Source organism: Penicillium expansum (assembly GCF_000769745.1).
Source record: "Penicillium expansum strain MD-8 chromosome Unknown contig70, whole genome shotgun sequence".
NCBI lineage: Eukaryota > Fungi > Ascomycota > Eurotiomycetes > Eurotiales > Aspergillaceae > Penicillium > Penicillium expansum.
In genome coordinates, this window is record NW_015971495.1 from 181,930 (window position 1) to 206,717 (window position 24,788).

General features: G+C 47.0%; 9 protein-coding genes across 9 annotated transcripts; 4 read left to right on the forward strand and 5 right to left on the reverse strand.

Annotated features, from left to right (window-relative positions):
• Positions 1-158: 158 nt before the first annotated feature.
• PEX2_027110 (Tetratricopeptide-like helical) lies at positions 159-4,554 on the reverse strand (the record flags this gene model as incomplete). Its single annotated transcript, XM_016739986.1, has 3 exons — positions 159-1,793; positions 1,859-4,243; positions 4,294-4,554. The coding sequence occupies 3 exons, from the start codon at positions 4,552-4,554 to the stop codon at positions 159-161; spliced, it is 4,281 nt and encodes a 1,426-aa protein (XP_016593633.1).
• A 3,286-nt stretch (positions 4,555-7,840) lies between these two features.
• On the forward strand, positions 7,841-9,074 carry PEX2_027120 (SEC14 family lipid-binding protein; the record flags this gene model as incomplete). Its single annotated transcript, XM_016739987.1, has 4 exons — positions 7,841-7,998; positions 8,052-8,193; positions 8,247-8,636; positions 8,706-9,074. 4 exons carry the CDS (start codon positions 7,841-7,843, stop codon positions 9,072-9,074), a joined length of 1,059 nt encoding a protein of 352 aa, XP_016593634.1.
• Positions 9,075-11,591: 2,517 nt separating this feature from the next.
• PEX2_027130 (Lipopolysaccharide-modifying protein) lies at positions 11,592-13,409 on the forward strand (the record flags this gene model as incomplete). The annotated part of the gene is made up of 1 exon (XM_016739988.1): positions 11,592-13,409. The coding sequence occupies one exon, from the start codon at positions 11,592-11,594 to the stop codon at positions 13,407-13,409; it is 1,818 nt and encodes a 605-aa protein (XP_016593635.1).
• A 510-nt stretch (positions 13,410-13,919) lies between these two features.
• PEX2_027140 (uncharacterized protein) lies at positions 13,920-14,673 on the reverse strand (the record flags this gene model as incomplete). The annotated part of the gene is made up of 2 exons (XM_016739989.1): positions 13,920-14,056; positions 14,121-14,673. The coding sequence occupies 2 exons, from the start codon at positions 14,671-14,673 to the stop codon at positions 13,920-13,922; spliced, it is 690 nt and encodes a 229-aa protein (XP_016593636.1).
• Positions 14,674-15,258: 585 nt separating this feature from the next.
• On the forward strand, positions 15,259-15,786 carry PEX2_027150 (GNAT family N-acetyltransferase; the record flags this gene model as incomplete). The annotated part of the gene is made up of 1 exon (XM_016739990.1): positions 15,259-15,786. The coding sequence occupies one exon, from the start codon at positions 15,259-15,261 to the stop codon at positions 15,784-15,786; it is 528 nt and encodes a 175-aa protein (XP_016593637.1).
• Positions 15,787-16,503: 717 nt separating this feature from the next.
• Positions 16,504-17,414, forward strand: PEX2_027160 (alpha/beta hydrolase; the record flags this gene model as incomplete). Its single annotated transcript, XM_016739991.1, has 3 exons — positions 16,504-16,567; positions 16,635-17,017; positions 17,097-17,414. 3 exons carry the CDS (start codon positions 16,504-16,506, stop codon positions 17,412-17,414), a joined length of 765 nt encoding a protein of 254 aa, XP_016593638.1.
• Positions 17,415-18,125: 711 nt separating this feature from the next.
• Positions 18,126-21,551, reverse strand: PEX2_027170 (MFS transporter; the record flags this gene model as incomplete). Its single annotated transcript, XM_016739992.1, has 7 exons — positions 18,126-18,243; positions 18,314-18,894; positions 18,966-19,075; positions 20,068-20,095; positions 20,152-20,230; positions 20,292-21,413; positions 21,478-21,551. 7 exons carry the CDS (start codon positions 21,549-21,551, stop codon positions 18,126-18,128), a joined length of 2,112 nt encoding a protein of 703 aa, XP_016593639.1.
• Positions 21,552-22,441: 890 nt separating this feature from the next.
• PEX2_027180 (uncharacterized protein) lies at positions 22,442-23,477 on the reverse strand (the record flags this gene model as incomplete). The annotated part of the gene is made up of 2 exons (XM_016739993.1): positions 22,442-23,368; positions 23,439-23,477. 2 exons carry the CDS (start codon positions 23,475-23,477, stop codon positions 22,442-22,444), a joined length of 966 nt encoding a protein of 321 aa, XP_016593640.1.
• Positions 23,478-23,985: 508 nt separating this feature from the next.
• Positions 23,986-24,773, reverse strand: PEX2_027190 (DUF3431 domain-containing protein; the record flags this gene model as incomplete). The annotated part of the gene is made up of 3 exons (XM_016739994.1): positions 23,986-24,050; positions 24,105-24,147; positions 24,210-24,773. The coding sequence occupies 3 exons, from the start codon at positions 24,771-24,773 to the stop codon at positions 23,986-23,988; spliced, it is 672 nt and encodes a 223-aa protein (XP_016593641.1).
• Between the last annotated feature and the right edge of the window lie 15 nt (positions 24,774-24,788).

Sequence of the window (24,788 nt, forward strand, 5' to 3'; positions counted from 1 at the left end):
AAAGACTGACATGGTATGGTTATGCTACATTCGGTAATCCTTCGTGGGGTTCCTCAGTCAAATCCACTTCGACACGCCTGAAACCAAGAAAAAGGAAAAGACAGAAAGCTAGCACCAAAAACATGTTTAACAGTGACAAGTTTCTCACGTGCTTAAAATCACGAATGAATATTCCACTTCTCCTTGAGGCGCTGGAGCCACTCGCTAACCGGGATGATCTCTTCGCCAACCAGGACGTTACCCTTGCCTACTCTCTGGTGCTCAGCGGCATTGTACGGGGGAACATGCAGCATTTCGTGATTCTTGTCGCAAAACTTCTGCTCGAGGGTCCCTTTGCGTAGTTTAGTATAACAGGCCTCGTCAAACTCCACATAGTCGCACTCTCTGCACATATAAATATTATCTGCGTACTGGAATGAAGCACCACAGTTATCACAAGCATCCCACAAAGGCCCCTTGCGTCCTGGATACCTTGGCTCAGCTGGCGAGGAGTCTGCATTGACATCTGCGTCCTCATATGGAACGATCAACCACCAAGCAGCGAGGCAGTCTGCATCCTGGCCCGCGAACATGAGATATCTCGTCAAGCCCTGATATCCCTGCCAGTCATTTGACAGATCATCGTCAGAGAGGATGTCGATATTGCGTTTAATGTGCGTGCGCAGGGCATCCTTAGCCTTTTGGTCGTCTCCTTGAAGTGCGTGGTATCGTGCGACAAGTTCTGTTGGATAGGTTGAAGAACGGCCCTCCTCATCAACATATGTGGGCTTGAATGTGGCCAATTGCTCCAACTGTTCCAGGTAGATAGCTGCAGTGCTTGCATCCCGCATCGCCTCGTGAAAACAGACGTTCGCGAGCTTTGTACAAACGAAGCCTTTGGTGATTGAGACGAACCTCTCGCTGGGAGTTTGGTCAATCTGTAGGATGTGCACCCACTGGTCAATGGCAAATTGCCTTCGCTCAACGTTCTCTGAGCTATTATTGTAGCAAAGATGCGCAAGATTATGCATGAGAAGCGTTTGACAAGCTCGATTGAAGGTTTCTTCGTCGGTGTCGCCCGTATTAGCTGCCTTAGCAAGCTGCTCTTTAGCTGCAACAATGGCTACCTGATAGCTTTCAAAGATAGCATCAAAGGTCTTGGTGTCGGACACCAAAGCGAGCATTGCCTCGTGATACTTGTCGTTGGCGTGGTGCTGGTGGAATGTTTGCGTTCGTCTGTCCAGGCCAGTTGGATCGTCTATGGATGCCTTGAGTGAATCAAGGAATTTTAGCAGCCCCTCTGGGTTCTTGTCTTTGTGGAAGTGTAGTACTATTTCCAGCACTGCGTCGTAGTCACTCGGGTCATTCCGCAGCATTTCCTCGTACATCGCAAACGCTTCGTCGCCATTACCCAACTCCTCATTGTACCTAGCTATGTCGCGGTCCATTTCAATCAACTCCAAATCATGGTCGCGTATCTCGCCACACTTGATTGTATTTTTTGCGGCCTCTGTCATCTCAATTGCAAGTGTGTACTCGTTCTGGTAGGAATGCATGAGCCCAAGACCCCACTGCGATGCCCAGTTGTACTCCTGAAGCGAGCACGAGAGTTTGAAATGCTCAATGGACTCATCGTATTTATCATATTCTCTGAATGTGCGCGCTAGATTACGAGTCTCCTCATATCCTAGACTATCCAGACCAAGCTTCTGTCGAGCCCATTCAGCGGCATCAGAAATTTGGGAAGCGTCGATAGTTTCAGGTGTGGGATCACAGGTTGATCTCTTAATCTGGGGGTTTTTGCGGTTCTCAATCTGATGAATCAATTAGCCGCAAGTCTTTTAATGTCAGAGTTCACGTAATAAAACTAAGGACATACCTTTGTGACATATCCATGAATTGCAGCGAAGCAGTTGGCAAGGTCCTGTGTATCAACACCCGATTGCAACCAGACACGGGCGGTAACTTTAACCATATGCTCCAAAATATCTGCATCAGGCTCGGACTTCGAACTCAAACTTTTTACCCATTTTCTTTGGTCATCACGGATCTTTTTAGTGACTGCAGAGTCCTGGAGCCACTTCAACACAACTTCAGCATATCTGTCTCCGTAGATCCAATCACGCCGTGACCAGTCATCGGTTGGATCCCACCATTTTTCAATCGTCTCTTCATCTGTAAAGAGACTGACCAATTGTGGACCCAGAGCTACCTTGTGTTGTGGTTGCGTCATTGAAGGGTCCACTTGCTGAAGATGGTCGGGGAAATAATAGGACCCGTAAACGAGCAGAGCATTTAATTGCCCAGATCCCTGGTGGTGAATAACTTGCAAGCACGTTGACAGGATACTTAAATGAGCGGTGTCAATGTCAACTCCGACCAGGGCCATTTTTCCTTTGAGTTTCCGCTGGAAGAACTCTTCGAACTTGAATTTGGAGAACAGAATGGGATCGCAGACCGATTCCAAGAACCGACGGACAATCCTGACTTCGGCTTCGTTGATATCGCCATTATGGTCTAGGTCTGGGACGTCTTGAGCGTTATCGGACTCATGCTTGTTCTGTAGAAAACCCTGTATTGAGTTGGAGACTAGCACCACATATGAGGTATTTGGGACGATCTTAGTCGTGGGATGCGGTTCTCCCATAACCCGCAGGAGAGAGGAATATTGATCGGCTATCTTTTCCGCCAGAGGCCGAAGAGAGGATTCCCCGGTCTTTAAGAAGAGGACTTCCTCCAGGGACCTCAGAGTTCGGGGCGAAGAGGAGAAGACAACCCACGTGAGGAGGAGATTTAGGTCAGAGATGTCTTCTTCGCTTAGTGTGTCGTTTAGGAGTTCAATCTTTCTCGCGATAGTGTCTGATCTCTTGCCTCCCGAGCGGGATAAAATATTCCTAATCTCGCCAGGTCGCTGCTTCCCGCTGATTTCATGCAGCAGGAGACCGATATTGACGAAGTCGCCATGAGTCTGGGTCTTCAAATTCTGTAAGATCTCACGTCGAAGAGACACTACCTGATCCGACGAGCCGCTCAGGATATCCATCTTGTTCATGCGGTCAATAATAAACTTCTCTACATCATCGTTGTGTTCGGATGAGACATCGATTGTCGATATTCCTCCCCCAAGCCGACCTTTGACCTTGCTCATTGTATCATTCCGCCCAGTGATGAGAATGCGGAGTTTGAAGTTCGACCAGGTTCCAGACATAGCTAGTAAGGCCTCCAAAACCTGGATAAACTCCTTCAGTTCGCTCTTTTCCATCTGGTCGATCCCATCCAGGAGGAGGAAGAAGGTCGAGTCACTCTTATACGACTTGGAAAATAGAACCTCCCAAAGATCTCCTATCCGGCTGATACCAGTTGTTTTCACAGAGCTCACATCCTTGCGGTAAACAATATCACGGTCCGCGACCTGCCATGCGAGGACTTTGAGCGCCTGGGCTAGAGATATTTGTTTTTTATCCTTGTCAAAGATATGGTAGGCAGTGGAAATGCACCTCATATCATTTTCAGACTGAATTCGTGCCTCTTGTAAGTATTTAACGATGCTCGCAAACAGGAAAGATTTGCCATGTCCCTCGTCTCCGGAGATGCCCAAGACTGAAACCGACGAATTTTCGGCGAGCGCCCACGCCTTATACAGTGGGTCACTCCAAATCCACTTTCCGCTTCCCTGAACCTGATCACCCAAGAGGCGTCGGAAGGTGGTTTGAACGACTTTGAAAGCCTCGCTAGGATTATCGAGACTGGAATCGATGCTTTCCAGGAGCTTCTTTGAGGCATTGTCTGCATCTCTCTTCTTCTCAAAATGAAGCAGCTTATCGACGTTTACATTCATCTTCCTGGTGCCATCCCTGTTCTCAATGATGTTTCTCTCGCTCATCTTCTGCGACTCGAACCCCAGGGTCGCCCGCATCTGAGACTCGCGCTCAACTAGGGTCGCCAGGTGAGCCAGCCGACCACTCACCCCCTCGTCACTATCGAAGGTAAATACCTTAAGCGCGATGAAAACCTTATGCCCCTTGAGAACGCTAATAGACAACGCACAAATGTCGACAAAGCATACTAGCTGCTCATTGATAATCTTTCGAAGAGCGACATCGACCGCTTCCGCGGGCAAACGCATATAGATCTTGCAGCGCTCTAGCACGTCGGAGATGCGACGGAACAGCTCTGCCAGGCTGCTGAAAATGCGTTTGAATTTCGCTCCAGTGTCAATCAGATATGAAATTGCATTGAAGCAGAGGCCAGCGGGCGCAAATACCTAAGCCATGACTATTAGCAACATCACCGTTGAAGGTAATGATCACTCACCATGCTTGCACCCTGTGCAGCAATCCCACCCAGAACCATGACAAACTTCAATGTCTTGCCAATCGCATCTTTTGCAGCCCTGTACTTGGAATTTTTCTCATCGTCGTCATCTTGCTTCCCACGAATTTGATCAAGGATTTCGTCGACAGAGAATTTTGGCGCTGTAGTAAGATCGACCCTAGTTGTCTGCGCAAAGGACGCGCACGCCTTGTCCCATGCCTCCTGTAAATTATACTCGCCCTCGTCTTGAACTGTAGCCATTGGATGGTATATCGGTTTTGGCTTGGTTCAAGCCGAGCATGAAATATTCGCTGCCTTTTTCTACCGTGCTGATTCTTCCCTTTGTCGGTGCAAAACTAGGGAAAGATAGGTGTTTGAATCGCGTAATGTTGAATTTTACATTGGGCGGCTGAAAACGCGGCCCTAGCGAAAAGCGGCCGGGGTATTTCGTGAAGAGGGGTTCAGCCTTTTCACGCCAATGATGATACCGGGGCACCTTTAATCAGTCCCACTCACCAAGCCACGCATCGTGGGGAAACAGGGTAGAAAAATTCTGTTAAAGATGGTTCTGACATGTGTCGCATGCAGGGGTTCCATGATTAGAAGCCATCACATTGAGCAGAACCCAACGATCGCGCGTAAATATGTGCGTATATGTTAACAGGAATAGGACGCCTAGGTACCTCCATAATCTAAAATTAAGTCCCTGATAGGTTGCCTAGAGCAGTTTGAAGTCCCCACTTTCCTATTAACGCTACCCCAAATCGGCTTCGTACAGATTCTATACGAGGCATCGACCTGGCGTGTATGTTGTAAGCAATTGAGAACCCGATAGTTACCCGCAGGAATCACCGACTCGCTTAGTAAGAAGAGCAGTGGGTGGTATGAGATTTCTAGGGCAGATGGAAGATGACTCGCTGGCACGTTTAATTCGTAGCTAAACTGGTGTTTGGTTTTGCGTCGCGGGATGAACGGCTTATCCCGAGCCGCTCAGCAGCCTCGTCCACGGGTATTGGGACCCACCTTGTATGCCCCCTGTTCCAAAACCAAGGATCTAGCTGCTAAACCATAGCGTGAAGGTTCACACTTTGTCTTTTGGCATCCGAAGTGTTGTTTCTGAGAAATTCCTAATCATAGCATGCTAAATTGAATTTGCCCTTTGGGCTTTCATATGGTTGAGATTGCCACATTTTCTTTCAGTTGCAGGTCTAGAAAAACATTTGTCAGCTGAGGTCAGTAAAGATGTGAAGGTCACACTTACACCGATAGTGCCGGATGTTCGTGGTTTTGCAACTGGTCGTCTAGTATGGAGGAGCTCCGTCAGTCTGTAGTCTGAGTCAGAGTATCCTTGGAAGTTGCACCAGGGTGAGACCGAGCCATTTCGCTGCAGTTCCAGCATATCTTTCATTCCAGTTGCAACGAGCCGTGATGCATCCCACATAACATAACCCCAGGACACCATTTGATGCTTTACCCAATTGTCTAGGCTGGCAATGTGTGCTCCATCCCATGTCAGTGTCCACCTGAGTGGTGGATAGAACCACTCTGGGTCATCTATGAGGTTCGCACTGTTTATGAGTGTGGCCTAAAGGCCTTTTGGGAGACACGCACCAAAGACACCGTGACACAGCTTGTTCAGGCGTATGGAGATGGCCGCTCCGCCTCCCACAACTCCCCCTTCAGCGAGTCAGTGACTCTCAACAGAGAGCTCATGCTGGATGAAGCCATCCGCATCACGAAGTTTTATTCTCAATCATCCAGCCTCTCACGCGGAAATACACCAGTTGGGCATTGGAAAACCTTGCGAGTGCGTTGCGTATTCCCTATAGTCAACACAGTGATCGTTTTAGTGTGACGGAAGAGATACGACTGATGCGTGCCCTTTACCGATTCCAGCTTTGCTGCAACATATTCAGTCATGGCTATAATGGACCGATCTTCAAACACGCCCCTGACTATGAGGGATGGGATGTGTCGGAGCTACTTCAGTGACTTTTTGACCCCTGGGAGATTGAAGAGATTGTGTGTATTTAAGATTTTGTGATGCAAACATACCGAAAGGCATCCCCTATCGACTGGAATTGGCATGGTATTCTCCCGCGAAAGTATCAACAACGACCCCGAGAAGGGACCCAAGTCCTGGCAGAAGAAAGTAAGGTTTATCCTCAATACCCCCATCCAAGCTCATTCATCATGTCACTAATACCTTATTGCAACAGAACGCAGGATCTTATTTGGGACGGTCTCGCGTGGCCTCGGGCTTCTGCATGACATCTTATTCGCGACTTACGACAACTCTCGCCTCATCTTGACCACTCCAAAAGACAATGTTGACACAATGGAAGAGACTTTTGCTTTGGGTGATGCCTTCAGTTGGTTTATACAAGAGAGGCGCTATCCCCAAGCAGCCCTGTATCAAACCTCAATGGATGAGGGGGCTGAATTGGTCACATTCCAGGGTGACAAAGTGGGGGAGGCTATTACTGCGGAATGTTGCAGCAAGAGATCGACACAGGACCCATTTTTGGTCCACCGGGTATTGTTGATAAAATATCGGAGATACATGAACCAAAGATTTCAGTGTCTCAAGTTCCAACATAGAGAGCAAATGTCGTCTGATCTCGGGCGGTAGGCTTTCTAGCGGTGCGTTGAGGTTGGGACTGGGACCGGCTAGGGCGCGTTTGCATCCCGCTGATGCTGGTTTGGGCGGCATCAAAACGAGGTCATTTAAAGCTGTAGTTTCGGGTCTGTACCCCGTAGAGGGTACTCGGAAGGCTTCATAGTGTATCAAGTGTTTTCCTTGGGTCTTTTGATATGAACAGCTCTATCTGAACCAAAACGTGAGTCGAGTTGAGATAGGTGAAGATTAAGCATATGGCTAGAAATTGGATGAGACAAGTAAGATCGAAGAGATGTTATGAGAGAAGAGGGGGTAAGAGGATGAGAAAGTCTCCTTGTGGCAAGAAGCAAACAAAAGCCGAAGAGCTCAGTTATCTAGGACAGGAATCAAAGTCCCAATGTTACAGCTATGAGGAACAAGATAAGTTCCAGTACTTGAGGCCCGTATGGACACTCCGTAGCTGCATCGACCCTTTGTGATTATATTCAATTCATGCAATGTATATGATGCCTGCATATATTGATGGCTTATTCATGTACTTACAAATAAAGTTGATCTCCTAAGCCTGTGATAGATCGATTGTCCATTAGATGTATCACAAATACCCATTTCTCATACTCTTACACAATCAAATAGCTGGAAGTTTCGAGGCAATTTACACCTAAATTAGTAGTTCAAATTTCAATATAACACCGATTTGGAAAACTATACAACATAGGCCTGTTGTGAGCCGCCAATGGTGCCCAGATGGGCAAGCTAGGCGGGTCGGATATCCTGCGCGGGGTACTCACATGCGTCACCTTGCAGATTATCGTGGTCGCGTAACAGGTTCGCACAATCTTATATTATGGCCTGGCTCCTTGTTGAAAGTAACTCTGAGACCCATGCAACCTGCTCAGATTCTTGCATCTTTGGGATATTTTCCTCATGGCCGCTAATCAATCAAATATCGGCATTCCGCCTGAGCATGAGGCTTCATTCAAAACATTCACTCAATCAACCGAAGAAAAGGGGTTTTTGACTCGACCTGAGAGTCTAGAAAGCCGGGACCTGTGTGACGGGTTATCAGATCCTCCCACCCTTCTGTATGTAATGTGCACGAAATTTGGGTTGTTTCTCTTGGTGCTGACCGCACTAGGCGATTTCTAATCGCCCGTCGATTTGACCCCGACGGTGCTCTCAAACAGTTCCAGGAGGCATACGAATTCCGCGAAGAGAAGCACATCCTCCGGCTTTACGATTTAGTCGACATTGCCAATTTCGAGCAAGCGCGTCAAATTGTGAGTGTGAGTTGATATCAAGAGTGTTAGTATACACTGACATATCCATCCAGTACCCCCATTGGACTGGTCGTAGAGACAAAAAAGGGTTACCCATTTTCATGCTCGACTTGGATCATCTTGACAAAGATGCTGTTGCACGCTGGGAATCAACGCGCAAAAACAGCCCCTGGATATATTCCCAATCTGAAAAAGTCGAAACACCAACTCCCGACATGTTGCAATTGGCTTCTGTTTACCATGACAATCTCATTCGGTTCATCCTTCCGCTTTGCTCGATGATGACGGACAGGCCGAACCCTTCAATTCCAGTGACCAATTCGATATATGTTGTGGATGCATCGAATTTGGGCTTAAAGCAATCGTGGGGGTTGCGATCATTTGCGCAAGAGATTAGTTGGCTGTTATCAACATGTTACCCAGAGACTATCGAACGGGTCTTTGTAGGTTACTGACTCATTTGCCCTGATTGCATTGCACCCGTAGACACGTACTAATGATGGTTCTAACAGGTATGCAATGCGCCCTCATATTTCAGCACTATCTGGAAGTTCATGAAGAGCTATGTCGACCCTCATACTGCAGAAAAGATCGAGGTGCTCATGAGTTCGGAGGTCCTTCCTACGCTCAGAGAGTATATCGACGATGCGAACATTCCAGTCAAGTTTGGGGGGAACTTTCAATATACCAATGGAATGCTGCCAGATCTCGACGATGATATCCAGAAGCTTTTGAACTCAGATTCAGCGACATCTCTGCCTCCTGGTCCCTTGAAATGGGTTCAAGACTCAGATGGTAGACGAACTGCATTGGCTGTTGGAAGCAAGGCCGGCTCCGAGAGGAGCGATATCATTGCAACACTTAATCGAATTTGGCAATGAATTCACTAGATTGATTGTTTTGCAGGCCAATGAGATAGACCATTTGACTGCAGGTCAGGCGATCCCCACTAATCCGCTAAGAGGAAATTGGTGTCTTGGATTTTACATTACCTCACTACTAGTACCACACTACTTCCATTCTTATATAACTAACTCAATATCTGTATCACTATTTGCTAACGTGTCATGTATGCGAGTTTTGAATCAAATAAAAACCATAGAAATTAGCGTAAAAAGAACATGGTGAATGGCAGCTGTCAAATATCATCGATGATACCCTTAAAGCTGAATTCCGGCAAAGTTTGTGACGTGACGCTCGAGAATGGCCTGGATCTTAAGTAGATCCACCAAGATAAAGAAAGACCTGATCCTACCCTTCTTAAGAAAGGGCAAAAGGTTGCTTTGTGGCACAGCGATAAATCGGCTCTCTCTCCTTCGATGAATATGTAGGTTTTCGGATCTGACGACACACGAGGTACCTAGGTATTAGAACAGAAGTGACATCTATAACACGGGGGATTAGACTTCGTGTACCTCGGTGGGGCATTACTATTAAAAGTATTATCTGATAGATGTGATGAGAAATTTTGTACTACTTGGTCAAGCACGGGCTGTTGGCAGAAATCGCAAGGACTTGAGTTTATCTATGGAGTCTAAAAAGTGGCTCGCGCCTGTATGTCTGATCGAGAGGCCACGGAACCCGGGATATTGCTGGTAAATTATACTGGCCAAGGCTTAGGGATATCATTGAGCAGTGCGTTTACGTTGTTGGCGCTGGAATACGGAGCGCTAAAGGCATTCCTAAGCTCGAAGGAATGTGGAGAAAGTCATCTCTTCATACCTCACTAGACAGGGGCCTTGATTGATTGGCACCATATGATTGTACATCAAGTAGTTAGCTGAAAGACTAGTGATTGGCAGCAGAATTCTTCAATTTTCAAGCCTGCGTGTCGAAAATGGCCTTAGCACTCTGTTCTTTTGTGCCGACCACATAAATACACCATGTGAGGAGAGCATCAAATCCTTGATCGGGATATACTTTATGGTAAGTCCAGTTACGTTTAATATAGCCTTTGAGCCTAGCAAAACACATCTCAATTGGATTCAAGTCTAGGCATTAGGGCTCCAAATAAACCAATTTCACACTTGCGTTCGCACATATTTACGCAATCCGCTCTAATTAATGTAACAATAAATTGTCTATAACCACAACATATTTAGGCTCGGGCCATTTTCCGTAGTGCCTCAGAAGCTTGGTTATGAAGCCCTCAGACATAGTGGCATGCGTTGAACTGCGAAAGACACAGGAGAGAACGCTCATCCGAGGCATACGAAGGTAGAATCTAATATCGCTAGTAGAGATAGAACTATGTGTATATATAGGTCTAAATTTTACTAACAATCAAGTAAGGGATATAATAATAAGGAGCATAAGTATTATTGATCCTGGAGTACTCGCTATATATAACATAGCTGGGTAACGTAATAAATTATACTGTGGATTTTAAAACTCAACCTTAGTATTTAACTAGAGATAAGGGAATTCCACTAAGCATCGTCTACCGGATTCACAGAAATCTTAGTAGGGGACCCCTTGACCTGCGACCTTACGGACCATGCCCTCGGATGCCTTAGACCATTGATGCCTTAGGCCTGAGAAAATTCATGCCTGAGGCAGTAACTAGAGGCTTCGCTGACCGTTGGGTCGGTCCAACCTTCTTGAGTATTAACTTTTACAACTTGGGGCTGTGGAGATCCACAATAAAGGGGGAAATGAATGACAGCACCAAAGAAATAAAAAAATGAATCGGAAAACCAGAAACTTGGTTTATCTTGTAAAGTGGTTGCGACATTGACACTATGAGGTCATGTAACCGTAGTAGGTCCAACCGCCTCTTGGCAAATTAAATTATTCCAATTATACTGGCACGATCATTTAACTGTAAATACTTGAAGCTTTGTCCTTCCTATGACCTTGGAATATTCTGTGTTCATTGTTGTCAATATACCTTGTGCGTAGCATATCGCAATATGATTGAATAAGATCAAATAAGATAAAATAAGAGTTGCAGAGAGCGTGGTCCCCACTGAGCATGGGCAGAGTGGACGATCTCTATCTTAGAACCAGATGGACCCTCACTAGATCCACACGGCCACGCTTTCTTGGACGAGCATTTCCTGTTCCGGTTAGGTGAGTACTGGGTGTCCATGTTTCCCGTCAGATACGGAGTAGCGAGCTTGAATTTGCTGTTCAATCTTTGTCTTGTGCTCCTCCCTCCTCTCCTCCTTGCTCTTCTCCTTGTCCTACGCAATGACCCTTTCGAATATGAATGAGTGAACCTCCTATACCCGTTCGCCCCTTATACGTTATATATTGAATCCCATCATCACGACAAGGCTAGTACCACACCACCGGAACATTAGTCCTAAGGGACGGCATAATCGCACCAAGCTACTAGCTTGCGATTATCACGGACGAAATTCATACAAACTGAAGCTGCAAAGATCGTTGGGAAAATGCCCGCGTTCAGGATGCCATGTATGATGACGACATTCAATTCGCGTGCAGGTCGAGTCGCGGTGCTCGCAGTCTTCTGCATCCTCACCCTTATCTGGATTTTGCCCAGACGTGAGGTCCAAGTATCACCGACGTTCTATGCAGGGAATGGATATAATAGCAGTCACCCGATCGATGCTCTTATCGATACTGCAGAGACCGATCTACACGAACTCTTGGGAACACAAGCGCACGACCTCCAAGCCGCTGCAGAACAATACAGAGCGCGCCGCGGAAGACATCCTCCTCCTGGATTTGGAAAATGGTATGAGTTCGCAAAGTCAAAAGACTCATTGATCATTGAAGAATTCTTCGATCAGATCTATCACGATCTGACGCCATACTGGGCTCTCGAGCCGAAGGAATTGCGTCGACAAGCTAGAAGCATCCCGACCCGTATCACTGTCCGAAACAAAACTGCGATATTGAAAACTGATGAGCCCAGAGATTGGATGGACTCGTGGTATGATCTAGTCGCAAAATTGGAAGGTGGACTTCCCGATCTTGATATGCCAATTAATGTGATGGATGAGACCCGGCTCGTTGTGCCCTGGGAGGAAATCAACGAATACGTACAAAAGGAGCAGGCAAAACGCGTTATGACGAAGCCGAGCCGTGTTATCCACGAATACATGTCTTTGGCCGATTCTGATCATGAAGACCTGCAACCGTTTGATCCTGGGTTTGCAGTTCCTGGCGAAGGAGGTTACTGGGAGATGGCTCGGGTTGGCTGCCCGCCTGGAAGCCCCGCACGCAACAGCACCCTGCCCAAGGTTGATTTCAGCAGTCCTCCTTGGGAATATGATAATTTTGAGAAAATGTCATATCACGGTTATGTATCAAACTATACGCTGGGCAAGGACCCATGTGTACGTCCAGAGATGCAAGTGTTGCATGGAACCTTCCTTGAGCCAATCTCTGTTTCAACCTCGCACAAGCTGATGCCACTCTTCGGTGGGTCCAAGCTTCCCATGAACAATGAGATTCTCCTTCCTCCAGCGATGTACTGGGCACAAAACGACCATTATTCCGGTGGAGAGAATGAGCACGGTGGTTCCTGGGAATATAAAACAAACAAAGCTGTATGGCGAGGTGCTGCTACTGGAGGCCGGGCTCGAGAGCCCAATTGGACGGGTTTCCAGAGACACCGATTCATGTCGATGATGAACGCGACATCGGTGTCTCAAGCCGAGAAGAATCGAAGCCACGGCATCAACTTCAGACTTCCAAACTATGCCGATTACAAGTTGAAGGGCGACGGCTTTATCCCGCAGCTTCTCTCAGAACATACTGACACGGGCTTCAACCACCTCGTTTGCACGCCTTATAATGAAACGGACCCGACTTGCCCGTACCTTGATCCATACTTCGAGATCGCACCTGGCATGCCAATGAAGCAGATGTACAACTTCAAGTATCTGCCAGATCTTGACGGGAACTCCTTCAGTGGCCGATACCGCGGATTTATGCTGTCCACTTCCCTCCCCATCAAAGCTACTATCTACAATGAGTGGCATGACTCGCGATTGATCCCTTGGATACACTTCGTCCCCATGGATACTACCTACATCGATTTCTACGGAATTATGGCATATTTCCTCGGTGGCCGTGACAATGCAGCCCGTAAGATCGCCCTCGCTGGCAAAGCTTGGGGTGAGAAGGTCCTCCGACGGGAGGACATGGAAGTCTACACATACCGACTTCTTTTGGAGTACGCCCGCATTTGTGATGATCGTAGGGAATTCCTCGGTGATATCGATGATTTCAAGATGGATTGATTGCGGCCATTGAAGCATTGGTCTCGCTACGCATGCACATGCAAATCACGCCCGCAGTCAACACCTAGAATCACTAGCAGAGTTGGTTCATCTGTGATCATCGAGTCTTTTTCCATAATAGGAAAAATGTGGTCTCGCTGGTCCTCACTTGAGTGCACGGCATAGCATCCCCCGACTGCTTGGGCATTCTTGGCTTCGCCCTCTGGGCACTGGCATCGATGTCTCCACTCCGGCGTCATTGGCACTTTCCTCTCAGATGTTGGTCTTTATCTTTCTACCTGGCCTCTTATGCCTTACTACATCCTATTTTCATGTCATGTTTATTTTTACTTGTTGATGATTATTGATACCATGAGGAAATCCTTTCTCGGCTAGTGCCTGATATACATAAATTGATGATTTTTGCCAGTTTGAATTGTTATTTTTTTCTTCTTACATCCTTGTTACACACAAATAATTCCAAAATTAGGAAGAAGCACTGAATCCCAAAATTTGGTACTCTAACGTACCTTACTCCTTCCACTCATCTCTGCCAAGCCTAACAATATCAGCCTGTTCCAGAACCCAATAGTTCGATGGAGCTTTGCCTTCTTCAACCACACGAGCAGCTGCTACGGCTGCTCTACCAATAGTCGTTTGATTTTGACCTGCTCAGGCCGAGTTAGCTCTAAGTCTTGAGAAGTATTCAAGTATTGATCGGCACTGTCATACCAACTTTATCCTGGACACCTTTTCCAAGTTTCTGAAGGCCTTCCACAAATTTTTCTAGTAGGAAGGACTTAGACTCCTCCCTTCCGATAATCATCCCCGGTCTCAGAATGACAGCATTGTCAAAACCAAGCTCCTTGATGGCATCCTCGACGCCAACCTTCATCTTCGAATATGGAACCCAGCCCCAGAGGAAGCTTCTAGTGCCTCCACTAGAAATATAAATGTATGTTTTCACACCTGCCTCCTTAGCTGCTCGTGCATTCTCGACGCATAAATCATGGTCGATCTTCCATTGATTCTTGATGCTACCCGCTGTCGCTGTCGTGGTACCGACCGCATTGAAGACAGTTGATGGATTGGGAGACAGAGATGAGATCATGTCGCCCCATTTTGAGGTGTCGCTCTCCTCAAGTGCTTCGAGCTTAGCTGATTGTGCATTCGGGAGTCTCCTGGAAATAGTCTTCACTGTTGTAAACGTGTCTGTCGCAAGAAGTGTAGCGAGGATCTGGGAGCCAACTGCTCCTGTGCAACCAAATATCGCTGCCGTGGTCATGATGGAGGTTTGATATGTTGGCACTTCTTGGGAGAGACAACCTTCCAAAAGGAGGGAGAGTGGTCCAAGCGTTTTGCCGGATGTCGATAGATGACGTCATCTGAATCACCCCCGAGGCCATCTCGAGGTCAGGCTCATATGTACGCTTCTACATCAGAGTAGACGCTGTTGTATAATTCTCCCCCATATCATGCTCCATGAAGATATTCTAATAAACACAGGAGGGCCTACTAAGTCGGGCTCAAACTTTTCCATCGAGCCAGCCTTAGACTATGCGCTGCTAACAGGAATTTCCTTGCCTTTTTAGACCGTGATCTGTTTGCTTGGATGTTGGATGTCCACCACTTTATCCATTTAGAAAAGTCTTGGTTTTTTTTGTCGGCGCGTTGGAAGAGAAGCACAGGATCTCGCAATCTTACGCCCTATGCGGGATTTTCCCCCAATCTCGCGCCCTGCTACATGACTTGATTTCGGGCTAACCACCTACCACGTTCGCGGAGATATTTAAATAACGAAATCTTCCTAGTAAGATTCACCGACTCATAGTCAGAAAATTGAAAACCCTGAACATCTCTCAAACCAAAAATGAGCGAGCTTAATTTTCGCGTCGCGACCAAAGAGGACGCTCCTCAACTTCAGCAGTTGGTGGAATCTGCGTTCCGCGCCGAGGACAGCAGAAAAGGCTGGACGGATGATCTAGGTCTCTCGGCGAACTTCCGCCTCGATGTCCAAGAGATTTTGGCCATGATCACCAAACCAGACAGTGTCATGTTGATGGCAACCGACGATGAAAATACGCTTGTTGGCTCAATCGGGACTTCGAAGCGCGACACAGACCACGCTCGTCTTTTCATGCTTGCCGTTGATACGAGCCAGCAGCGCGGAGGCATTGGGCGACAGGTCTTGGCATACGCCGAAGACTATTGTCAACGGACTTGGGGTGTTAAGACGCTGGGATTAAACGCGCTTTCGAATCGCCAGCAACTTATCTCGTGGTATTCGCGTCGTGGATACAAAGCGACGGGCGAGACTTCCCCCTTTCCTCGCGAGAAGTTCGAGAACCTGGTGTTGCCGGGTGATCTTTGTTTTGTTGAATTCGAGAAAGTGCTGTGAATCACACCTGCTGAACAAGCTATATGAATCGGTCGCCTGGGGGAATGACTATATCGAACCTTGGAAGGTGATTGACTTTCTTGGCTACGACACGGAAATTACGAGGGATCCGGTCGGATTTTCCTAATTTCACTAGGTGCGTTTTCTGGACCTCCGGGGAAGTGCAAGATATATGGAGGATGTATGGGGTTGAATAGCTCAGAAGAGATGGAGATATGCGGACCAAGCATGAGGTGTATTGTCTTTGTTATTTTCGACATATTGTGTGATGTTTGGCGCTTTTCCGGTCAGCAGGTTAGAACATCAAGTGCAATTATCCCGGATGATGGGCGCCCATTGCCTTGTTAGTGTCACTCCATTGAATCCTATTGGCCTTTTCACACATTTGGGTAACAAAATTGACCTTTCTATCAAGATGCTACAACTAACGCATATGGTTGGTTTGAAATTTTTGATAATTGTGGATCCGGTGCCTCTATTTAGCATTATACAGCCATTATGCATGTACGTTTTCGGACATTCAATGTGATCATACACATATGTCCTAAAATTGTGTAACCCACTCAACCTTAATTCTTCGTAACTATGTAATGCTTAATGTTAAAGTGCCAGGCTTGCATTTTTTTTAGACTTGGATGTTGAAATACCCATAAAAGGATACAAAGGAAAGATTCTCGGGTCCCCAAATTTCCAATACCTCTTCATCCATTTATCAACATGAACTTGAGAGCAACATCCCACTCGGCTGCGCTATCATGTCCAAAGATTTTGATGTTACATGGTAACGTACCCCTGGATAGTGTACAATTTTGCAGTGCGAATCTGACTCCTTCACACCTTCTCTATAGGCCACGCCCAGTCCGGACGTACGCTCCAATGCAAGACCGAATTTCTGAAGCCTCAAGTAAAAGATACTATACTCAACGCTGTGCAGCAATATCCAAATGCAGAGCCCGTTGACATGGTTGAGTTCCATTATCCCTCGGGTAGGTTACCTGCTAAAGTTGATCAACCCCCGGAAGAAAGCAATTACCGATGGGTATGGGGATATGGCGATTCTATGAGTGACCGTATTCGGGGCTTTGAACAGTCCGTCGATGAAATCTTCCGCTATATGGAGAAAAATGGACCATTCCTCGGGCTCATGGGTTTCTCCATGGGTGCCGCTACGGGTGCTATGATTGCTTCTCTTTTGGAGAAAAGACACTCGATCGGTAACTTCCAATTCAATGTACGTTGGGGAAATATCATTGGCATTTGACACGTCTAGGTAGTCCACTAGCTTGGTGGCTGACCTTCTTTCCCTCTAGACTGACCACCCCCCTTTGAAGTTTGTGGTTGCGATTTGTGGATTTACATTAGAAGACCCTCTTTACAACGACTTCTACACCCCAAAGATTGAGACACCGATATTCCTCGCTATTGCCAGCATAGATGTAATGGTCGCTGAATCTGAATCGCTGAGACTTCGTGATTCATGCACAAATACTACTTTGTACTTTTTTGAGGGGGCACATCATGTTCCACGGCATGAGGCTTTCTTGGAATCCTTGAATCAGTTTATTGAAAATGCTTTGAGTATCAAGGAGGACCACGAGGAGGATTGGGAGGATTATGGAGATTATTAAGTTCGTTGCTTTATCCTACTACTAGTCGGTATTATGGAATGAACGTCAAATACATTAATTTTCGGCTTATCATTGCTTATCATAGTAGTATTGTGTATATGGTTATATAGATACATTTCTTAGCAAAGCGATGTATATTATTTGTTTCAATGGGCAGGAGGTCCCCTTATGCTGGAGTTATCATTCCATGTTGATCGATTTTGAACACTGCCGACATGGACGTACTCGTTATGTATATTTCGCATACATGGATGTTGAGCAGCATGATCAAGTCAAAAATGGCTGGTATTCATCAGCCAGGTTAAAATACTCGAGTGATATTCAATAACTTGGGAAATAAAAATGGTGGCAGTCAATCATGCCATCGAGGCCGGAGGGGCAGGTCAAGAATAAAGGTAATTGACTTCACCAAAAGGATCATCCCGAGAGTTTGAAATCAAAAGAATGCAATTCTCCAAATCGAAGCCGAAGAATTTCTTGCATAGAACATGCTCTCTAAATAAACCTATGCCAAGCTTTGGGACAACCGCGTATGCGCCCTCTCGGAACCAATCATTGACAAAGTTTATTTTGCGTTTCACAACCTTGAAGATATAGAAAAACTTGAGCTTATCTTTTACACGGTTGAAATAAGAAGTGCCACAACTGAATCCGAGCTCTGGGCTTGACATGTTTCACGGTTAGTTGAGTTTGCTGCAGATGGTCAACCAACTACTTGGTTGCCTTCTCCAAATCCGCAGCCCAGAGAGCTGCGCCAACAGTATTCGTGAATGAAAACGCAATCGAGGCAAACGGTATCATTTCCAACACAAAAGCTGCGATTCCAAGTCTGAGGGGACAGTCAGCATTTGACTGGACGGCGCCCGGGAAGAAAAGAGAATAGGATAGAGTTTACGCACCCAGTGTACGCGCCCTGGTTTTTATTCACCCACTCCTCTCGCATCGTAGAGTCCCAGCCCTTGAGCTGGAAATATCTAGCATGGAGTACCGGTCCTGCTCTTTTCCCCTGCATGAAGATATACAACACCGTTCCAACCACAGGAATGAGGTTCAGAGGTAGGTAGAGCAACGATCGCAGCAGCGCTCGTGGGTTCAGCCGCGCGAGAGGCCGAGTGAAAATCTTACCCATTCTAGCCATGGCATCTTTCCCTCCCGACCGAGGTTTCATCTGGCGTCCTTGTGCTACGAGTGGCTCCTGATCACGCGCAACTAGGGTACCATCGAAGGTGTCGATCAGGGCGTCTTCAACGAGGAATGAGCGTGATAGAACGTTTGTTATGGCGGAACTTTCGCCAAGGACGAGAATTGCTGCAGAAATAGCAGCCAATGGGCCACTAGTGAAGGCCATTATGGCCATCTGCGGCACGTATGTGAAGAAGAACATGACAGACGTGACGCCTACTCCCAGCGTGATGGTTCGGCCGGCGCGAGATATAAAAGGGCGCCAGAGGTCTTTGTGGGTTGCGAAGTATATGATTCCCTGAAATTTTGCATTCATTTGCAGTTAGAGACGGCAGGAAAGCGCTCTCCTTGAAGGGCATAGCTACTTACCTTGAATGGATACAAGTATGCGCCAGACGTAATGACATCATGAGCAACTGCTTGGGTGTTTTTGGCCTCGGAAAGCACTGCTTCTTTGATCTTCTCGGACATGGTGTGGCCTAAAAATTTAGCAGCATGGGGTGGGAAAGAATGAGCTTTGGTAATTGTTGGGAGGTACAGATTACACCTAAAATCTGAGGACCTGCGAAATTGACGCCGAAAATGACCGCTCGAGGCCAGAAACGGCCGCCTTTCCACCCGCCGCTGCTTGACCGCCCACCATTCTGCACCCTCGGGCCGCCCAGCAATGTTAGTCATCCTCCGACCAGCTGGTGATGTTGGTGCTCGACTTCAACACTTGTTCCCCCGTTTCCAACTGGCGATTAGAACGATGACGAAAATGGCTCCGCTCCGCAGCAAGAAATTGTGGAACCTGCTCTTGAGCAGCGTATTTTCTTCTGTACATCGCCCATGCAATTTTACTGAAGCGGTCGGTCAGATACAGATTCAAACGAGGTGATTTCTGATCTACCTTGCCCACAACAAGTTAAAGCGTACGGCCTTCCCAAAATACCATTCAGGCTGAGTGGATTCTATTTGTCTAAGAGAATTTTGGCATAGCTGGAAGAATTCTCACTCCGAACTGAAACTTCGAAGCCCCTAGGCAATATAACAAGTTTCGCGTTCAGAGCGATTGTAGACTGAGTTCAGTATGCAGCAACGAGGAAGATTTTCAAATTTTGGCTAGTGGTCAATGGCATGCGATATCTCCACAATTCTGGGAAACTCTTAAGTATAGTCTTGGGAAATTTTTATTCACTTTGAGCGAGCCACATATTCAAGCAAAGCATCTCAGTGGCTGAACATATAGATAGCGACACGTGCAAACTAGATCATTCCACCGAGCTCAACACATTCCAATGCTGTTTTGAAATACATTTCGGCCTGGATACTCAGCCTCATTTCCTAACTCTCTCAAGAATAAATCTGCAACATTGTTATGGCTGGTCGATCTCTGGAGATCCAGAAGATAATCTGATCCGAGCACCATATACATAGAGCAATACTGGAACAGGAATAAGTAGGGCTGCTACACATCCAAGCAGCGTACAGGCCCATTCGACACCGAGGGCATCAAACTAACAGATAGATTGTTAGTTCACAACCTTCACGCGGAACATAGAAAGTATCTCACCATATAGAATGCAAAAAGAGGAAATCCACCGCCAGCAAGCGATCGTAAGAACGTATGTGCGGCAACAGCGGAGGCCGATCTACAAAAGGGTTAGAACAACTGCCTTAATCAACGAGAAATGAGCATTGGGCTGAACTCACGTTTTCGGTCGCGCCTCGACTAGGTAGGCAATCGACGGCAGGAACATGGTCAACAACCCAAAACCGGTGAGGAGCCCTGAAACAGTGGGAACAACCCAAGAGGTATTTTGCTTGTAACCAGACCAACCCAGCCAGAATAACCCGGCGGAAAATGAAGTGGCCCCTGGGATAGCTATTACCAAGATCCATTCCGGCATCACTTCACCTCCGTTGATTTTCGCTTTCCGCATTATCCACGGCTGGATTGCAAAAACCCCAAGAGCACCAAAAAGCTGCCCTATGATTATCCCGATGAAAGGTAACCCGCCAACGCCCCGGTTCATACCATGGATCTTCTGGAAGATGATCGGATAGGCAGTCAGGAAAAGATACAGCAGACCGTAAACGAATGCGGCGAAAACACTCATACACAGGACAATCGGATCGAAAAGTAGCATCTTTAGCGGCCGGGTCAGGAACTCTGTCGCAATCGTTCGGAGATCAAGCTTCAATTCGTCGTGTTTAGCTCGAAGAGACCAATCGCCAGTTTCGCGCCGCAGTTTGTCTGCTTTCCCAGCCAGTAGTACCGGGTGGTAGGATTCTTCGAGGGTAAAAAGTATGATTATGAAACACGCAGAGCCAATTATTGCTGGAATATACGCTGTCCAGCGCCATCCGAGATGGCTGTTCATTACGGTGAATCCACCAATGCAAGGTGCAGTGAGAGGACCAGTGAAGACCATAAGGCAGAAGGCAACCATAGCCATACCGCGGGCCTTTCGTGTGAAAATGTCACCATAGACGGCCCCTGCTAATGTTAAAGGACCTGCACCGAAAAACCCAGTGAAGAACCTTAGGATGAGGAGTGACTGGAGATCTTTTGAAACTGCAGTTGCAAAAGAGAAGACCATGAAACCAAAGGTCGACACCACGAGAGGATAATATCTTCCTTTCAATTCTGAAAATGGTGCCCAGCACAATGGCCCCGATGCGAAACCAAACACGTAGAGCGATAAACCTAAGGTTGCAACCTCCCGCGTGATGCCATAAATTGCCATTATATCCGGTATAGCCGAGGTGAAGATGCTACTTGCCATTGCTACAACCATAGTAGTGAGGGCCAGCAATATTGCAATGTATACCCTGCACAGATTTGCGATCGGTTAGGTTTCTAGAGCATTTCGTAGTTGGGATTCAAGGGACATACCGTTTGCAAAGGGGCCAGTTGATAGGGTTCAAGGAGTCGTCCGGACCATCAAAATCCACATATTCCTTCGCCATTTTCCCGAGCCTTGTCAGACTGTTCGATACTTTCGCAAATAAATTTGAAAAGATCTCATATGCCCTCCAAGGCAATTTTTATAATGAACCGAGTGCCTTTTATAAGGTGTCGCACGTACACACCGATGACTGAGTCCGGTTGATATCCAATTTGAAAAGGTCTTACAGGGCGATTCTACGAACTATTACATGATCAACAATGATTACCTTGGCTCTAAATCACGAGGATGTTCAGGATCAGTAATCTAACACTAAGAACGGCATATTAGTTTGACCGATCGGTGGTGTGAACTGTGGGGGTTACCCGACGGAACTGCAAATGAAATCTTCGCACCGACGGGATGCCGGCATGTTTTATTGCAGGCGACTAATTGTGAAATAGGGGGCTCGTCAGGTACTCAGGTGAGTTTTCCTTACCAGTAGCTACTAGTAGTAGATTTACATGCCCGAAAAAAAAGTACACCAAAACTATCAGGTTATGAGGTTTTTATTGTTCGGGAGAGGACCTGCCATCTAGCCCCTGCTTCTTCTTTGCCATTCACTTTTCCCACATGAAGTGGATAGGGAACACTCCATACAACCCTAAGGCCTTGAGAGATACCAGGGTTCTAGATCGTGACATACTTGATGTAATAGGAAGGCGGAGAGATCCGAATCTGAATACAAGTGAACATGAACAGCTTAATAGGTATTGCCAAGCTGAAATAAATGTGAATTTATATTCAAAAACCCTGAAGACTAAAATAACAGACGGATGAACTAAATCATTGACTAATGTAGACAGAATGTCCGTAGTGGGGCAGGCTTTGTATAGCACTGCGTACATATATAAACAAATACAATAAAACCCCTCTTACTGAGAAGTAATTAAGACAGGAAATTGAGTGAGATTAACCGAAGGGGGTCCATCCTCCAGCCACCATATCGACCACCCTCTTAGTGGCTTCATCCAAGTCCTCTTTAGGTAGCCCTAGTATATCATTTGCCAACTCCATTGTCCCTGCGAAATCGCCTTCCTTGTTGGTTGGCAAAAACACACTCCCATACAGCATTTTAGGAATCGCCGTAAAGACGCCCTTGGCCATCTCCTCAGCGCCGTCCGCAAGACGCTTAGCGACACTCTCATGAGTAATCTCCCAATCAGAGTCGGTGGTGCCCAAGACACGATGCAGACTGTCTAGCATGTCACGCTGCGAGACACGGAAGCTATTGATCCGGACTTCCTTGTTCTTAAAGTCGGCAAGTGCAGGGGTTTCTCCCGACTCCGGCAGGCTGAGGAGAGCAGCCAGCGCGCGACCACATTGGTCCCAAGTGCTGGCACTAACGACACGAGTGCCGTCGTCGAAAAATGTCACCTTCCGATCTTTGATAGTGAAGCCAAACCATTGTTCACCGCATGCCAGGCTCCATTCGTACCAGAAACCACATGGCATTGTCACTGAGGAAGAGCCGCCATTTTGAGCGTCATCGATTCGAGAGATAACGCGCTTTCCGTATAAATCCCCGTCCTTCACGCCCTCCGGACTAATAGGGAATCCGTACGCATTTGGCATGATGTAGGAAACACCAGCCTTGGCGGCAGCTGCGGTAATTCTAGCATGAAGATCTTCTGGGGCCCGGACGCTCAGAGTAATCACAAGGAATTGTTGGCCATTCAAGGCCTTCACAAGTGAGTCGTCATCGTCATAGTTAACCTGAACGGACCGAACTCCCTCGGGGACCTTTCCCTGGCTATCTTTGCGGGTGAGAGCTGTGACTTCATGCTGGCCTGTTTGCAGAAGCGACTGAGCAAAGGCTCCGCCGATGCGGCCAGTAGCCTGGTGATAGTTAGCAGTTACTTCTCGAAGAGAGGCCAGGAAAATGCAGGGCATGGGGCTGTATACTTACTCCAACAATGGCAACTCGTGTCACAGGTTTTGTGGACATGGTGGATGAATGATTGATAGTAATGGATCTGAGCTTTTTCTGACAGGTTGCACCCACCTTTATATGTTTATGACAGCCCCGGAGACGGAGAAAGCGGAACTAAGGCCCCGGGGTTGTAAGGTAGCCGGAGAATAAAGCTAAGCATCGGGGTTGAAAATTAAAGCCGAGTCTAACTTACCTGGGTAGCTTGCATTAACCATCGGTCCTTTTTGTCCGACCCCCGAGGTGGGGGCTGTTTTGCCCGACCCCCGATGCGACTGCCATATTCAACACCTCGACCAATGAAAAAAAAAGACTCCATCTAGATGTATGTGAGTCACCTAAGGTGAGGTATGATGAGCGTATGCACGACAAAATCCGTAGGCAAAACAAATTAAATTTAATTCATAACCTAGGTGCTAAAATTCGCAATACAAAGTTAACCGAGAGCAAAGAAAGAACGAGGAGCTTGGGCTTACGCATAAATATGGAAAGGATTATTTGCCCCCTCCTAAAGACCTATCTGTATTTAGGCAGCTTCTTTTGTGGTGCCATAATGGCCGTAAGAGTTTTTCCAGATGGCAAGGGTCCACACTATTTAGGGGGTAAGCCTGAATCCATATTTTAATAAAGTCAGCTTCTGCTTACCCATCCATAGTTGTCGCACCGGCATTGTTCGTAAAGAGGGCAACTGAAGACAGACACAGGGTCGTTAGTATCCCGCAGTACCAAAGACTGTGTCCCAGAATATACTAACTGGACCCCTTCCATGCCGAACACTATATGCCACAAAGTTTCAAACACCCACCCAACACCGTAATCATCAACAAGCGGCACACTCTTTTCATTCACCCAGTTCAGCATACGGATATAATCGCTTTTGGGTCGCTGCCAGATGCGTGCTCGGCTGACCGCAAACTGCGCGCAGCAGATTCCACCAATATGTTCCGGGACGTCCGCATCTTCTCCAAATATGTCCTTGTATATCCTCCGAAAGTTTGCTCGGGCATCATTCTTGTCAATGTCTGTTTGCGTGGGGTTATTGGGATTGACGTGAATCGGACAGCCTGGGTCATTCGTACAGCGCAGGTTCAAATACCCCATCGCATCCACTGCTTCGCGGCGTAGGCTGTGCAAAGCACTGCTTGTTTTGGGACCAAACAAGTCGTTATGCCACTGGTCGGGATTGGCATGGAGAAAAATTGAGTATTCGGGGAGCTCATTGTATAGGTCGACAACGAACGAAAGATAAGCCGAGGCCTCGCGACCGCGAGAGGAGTTTGCAGCGAGTAGCTCTGTCTCGGGATTTTTATCCATCGTGTAAATGAATGG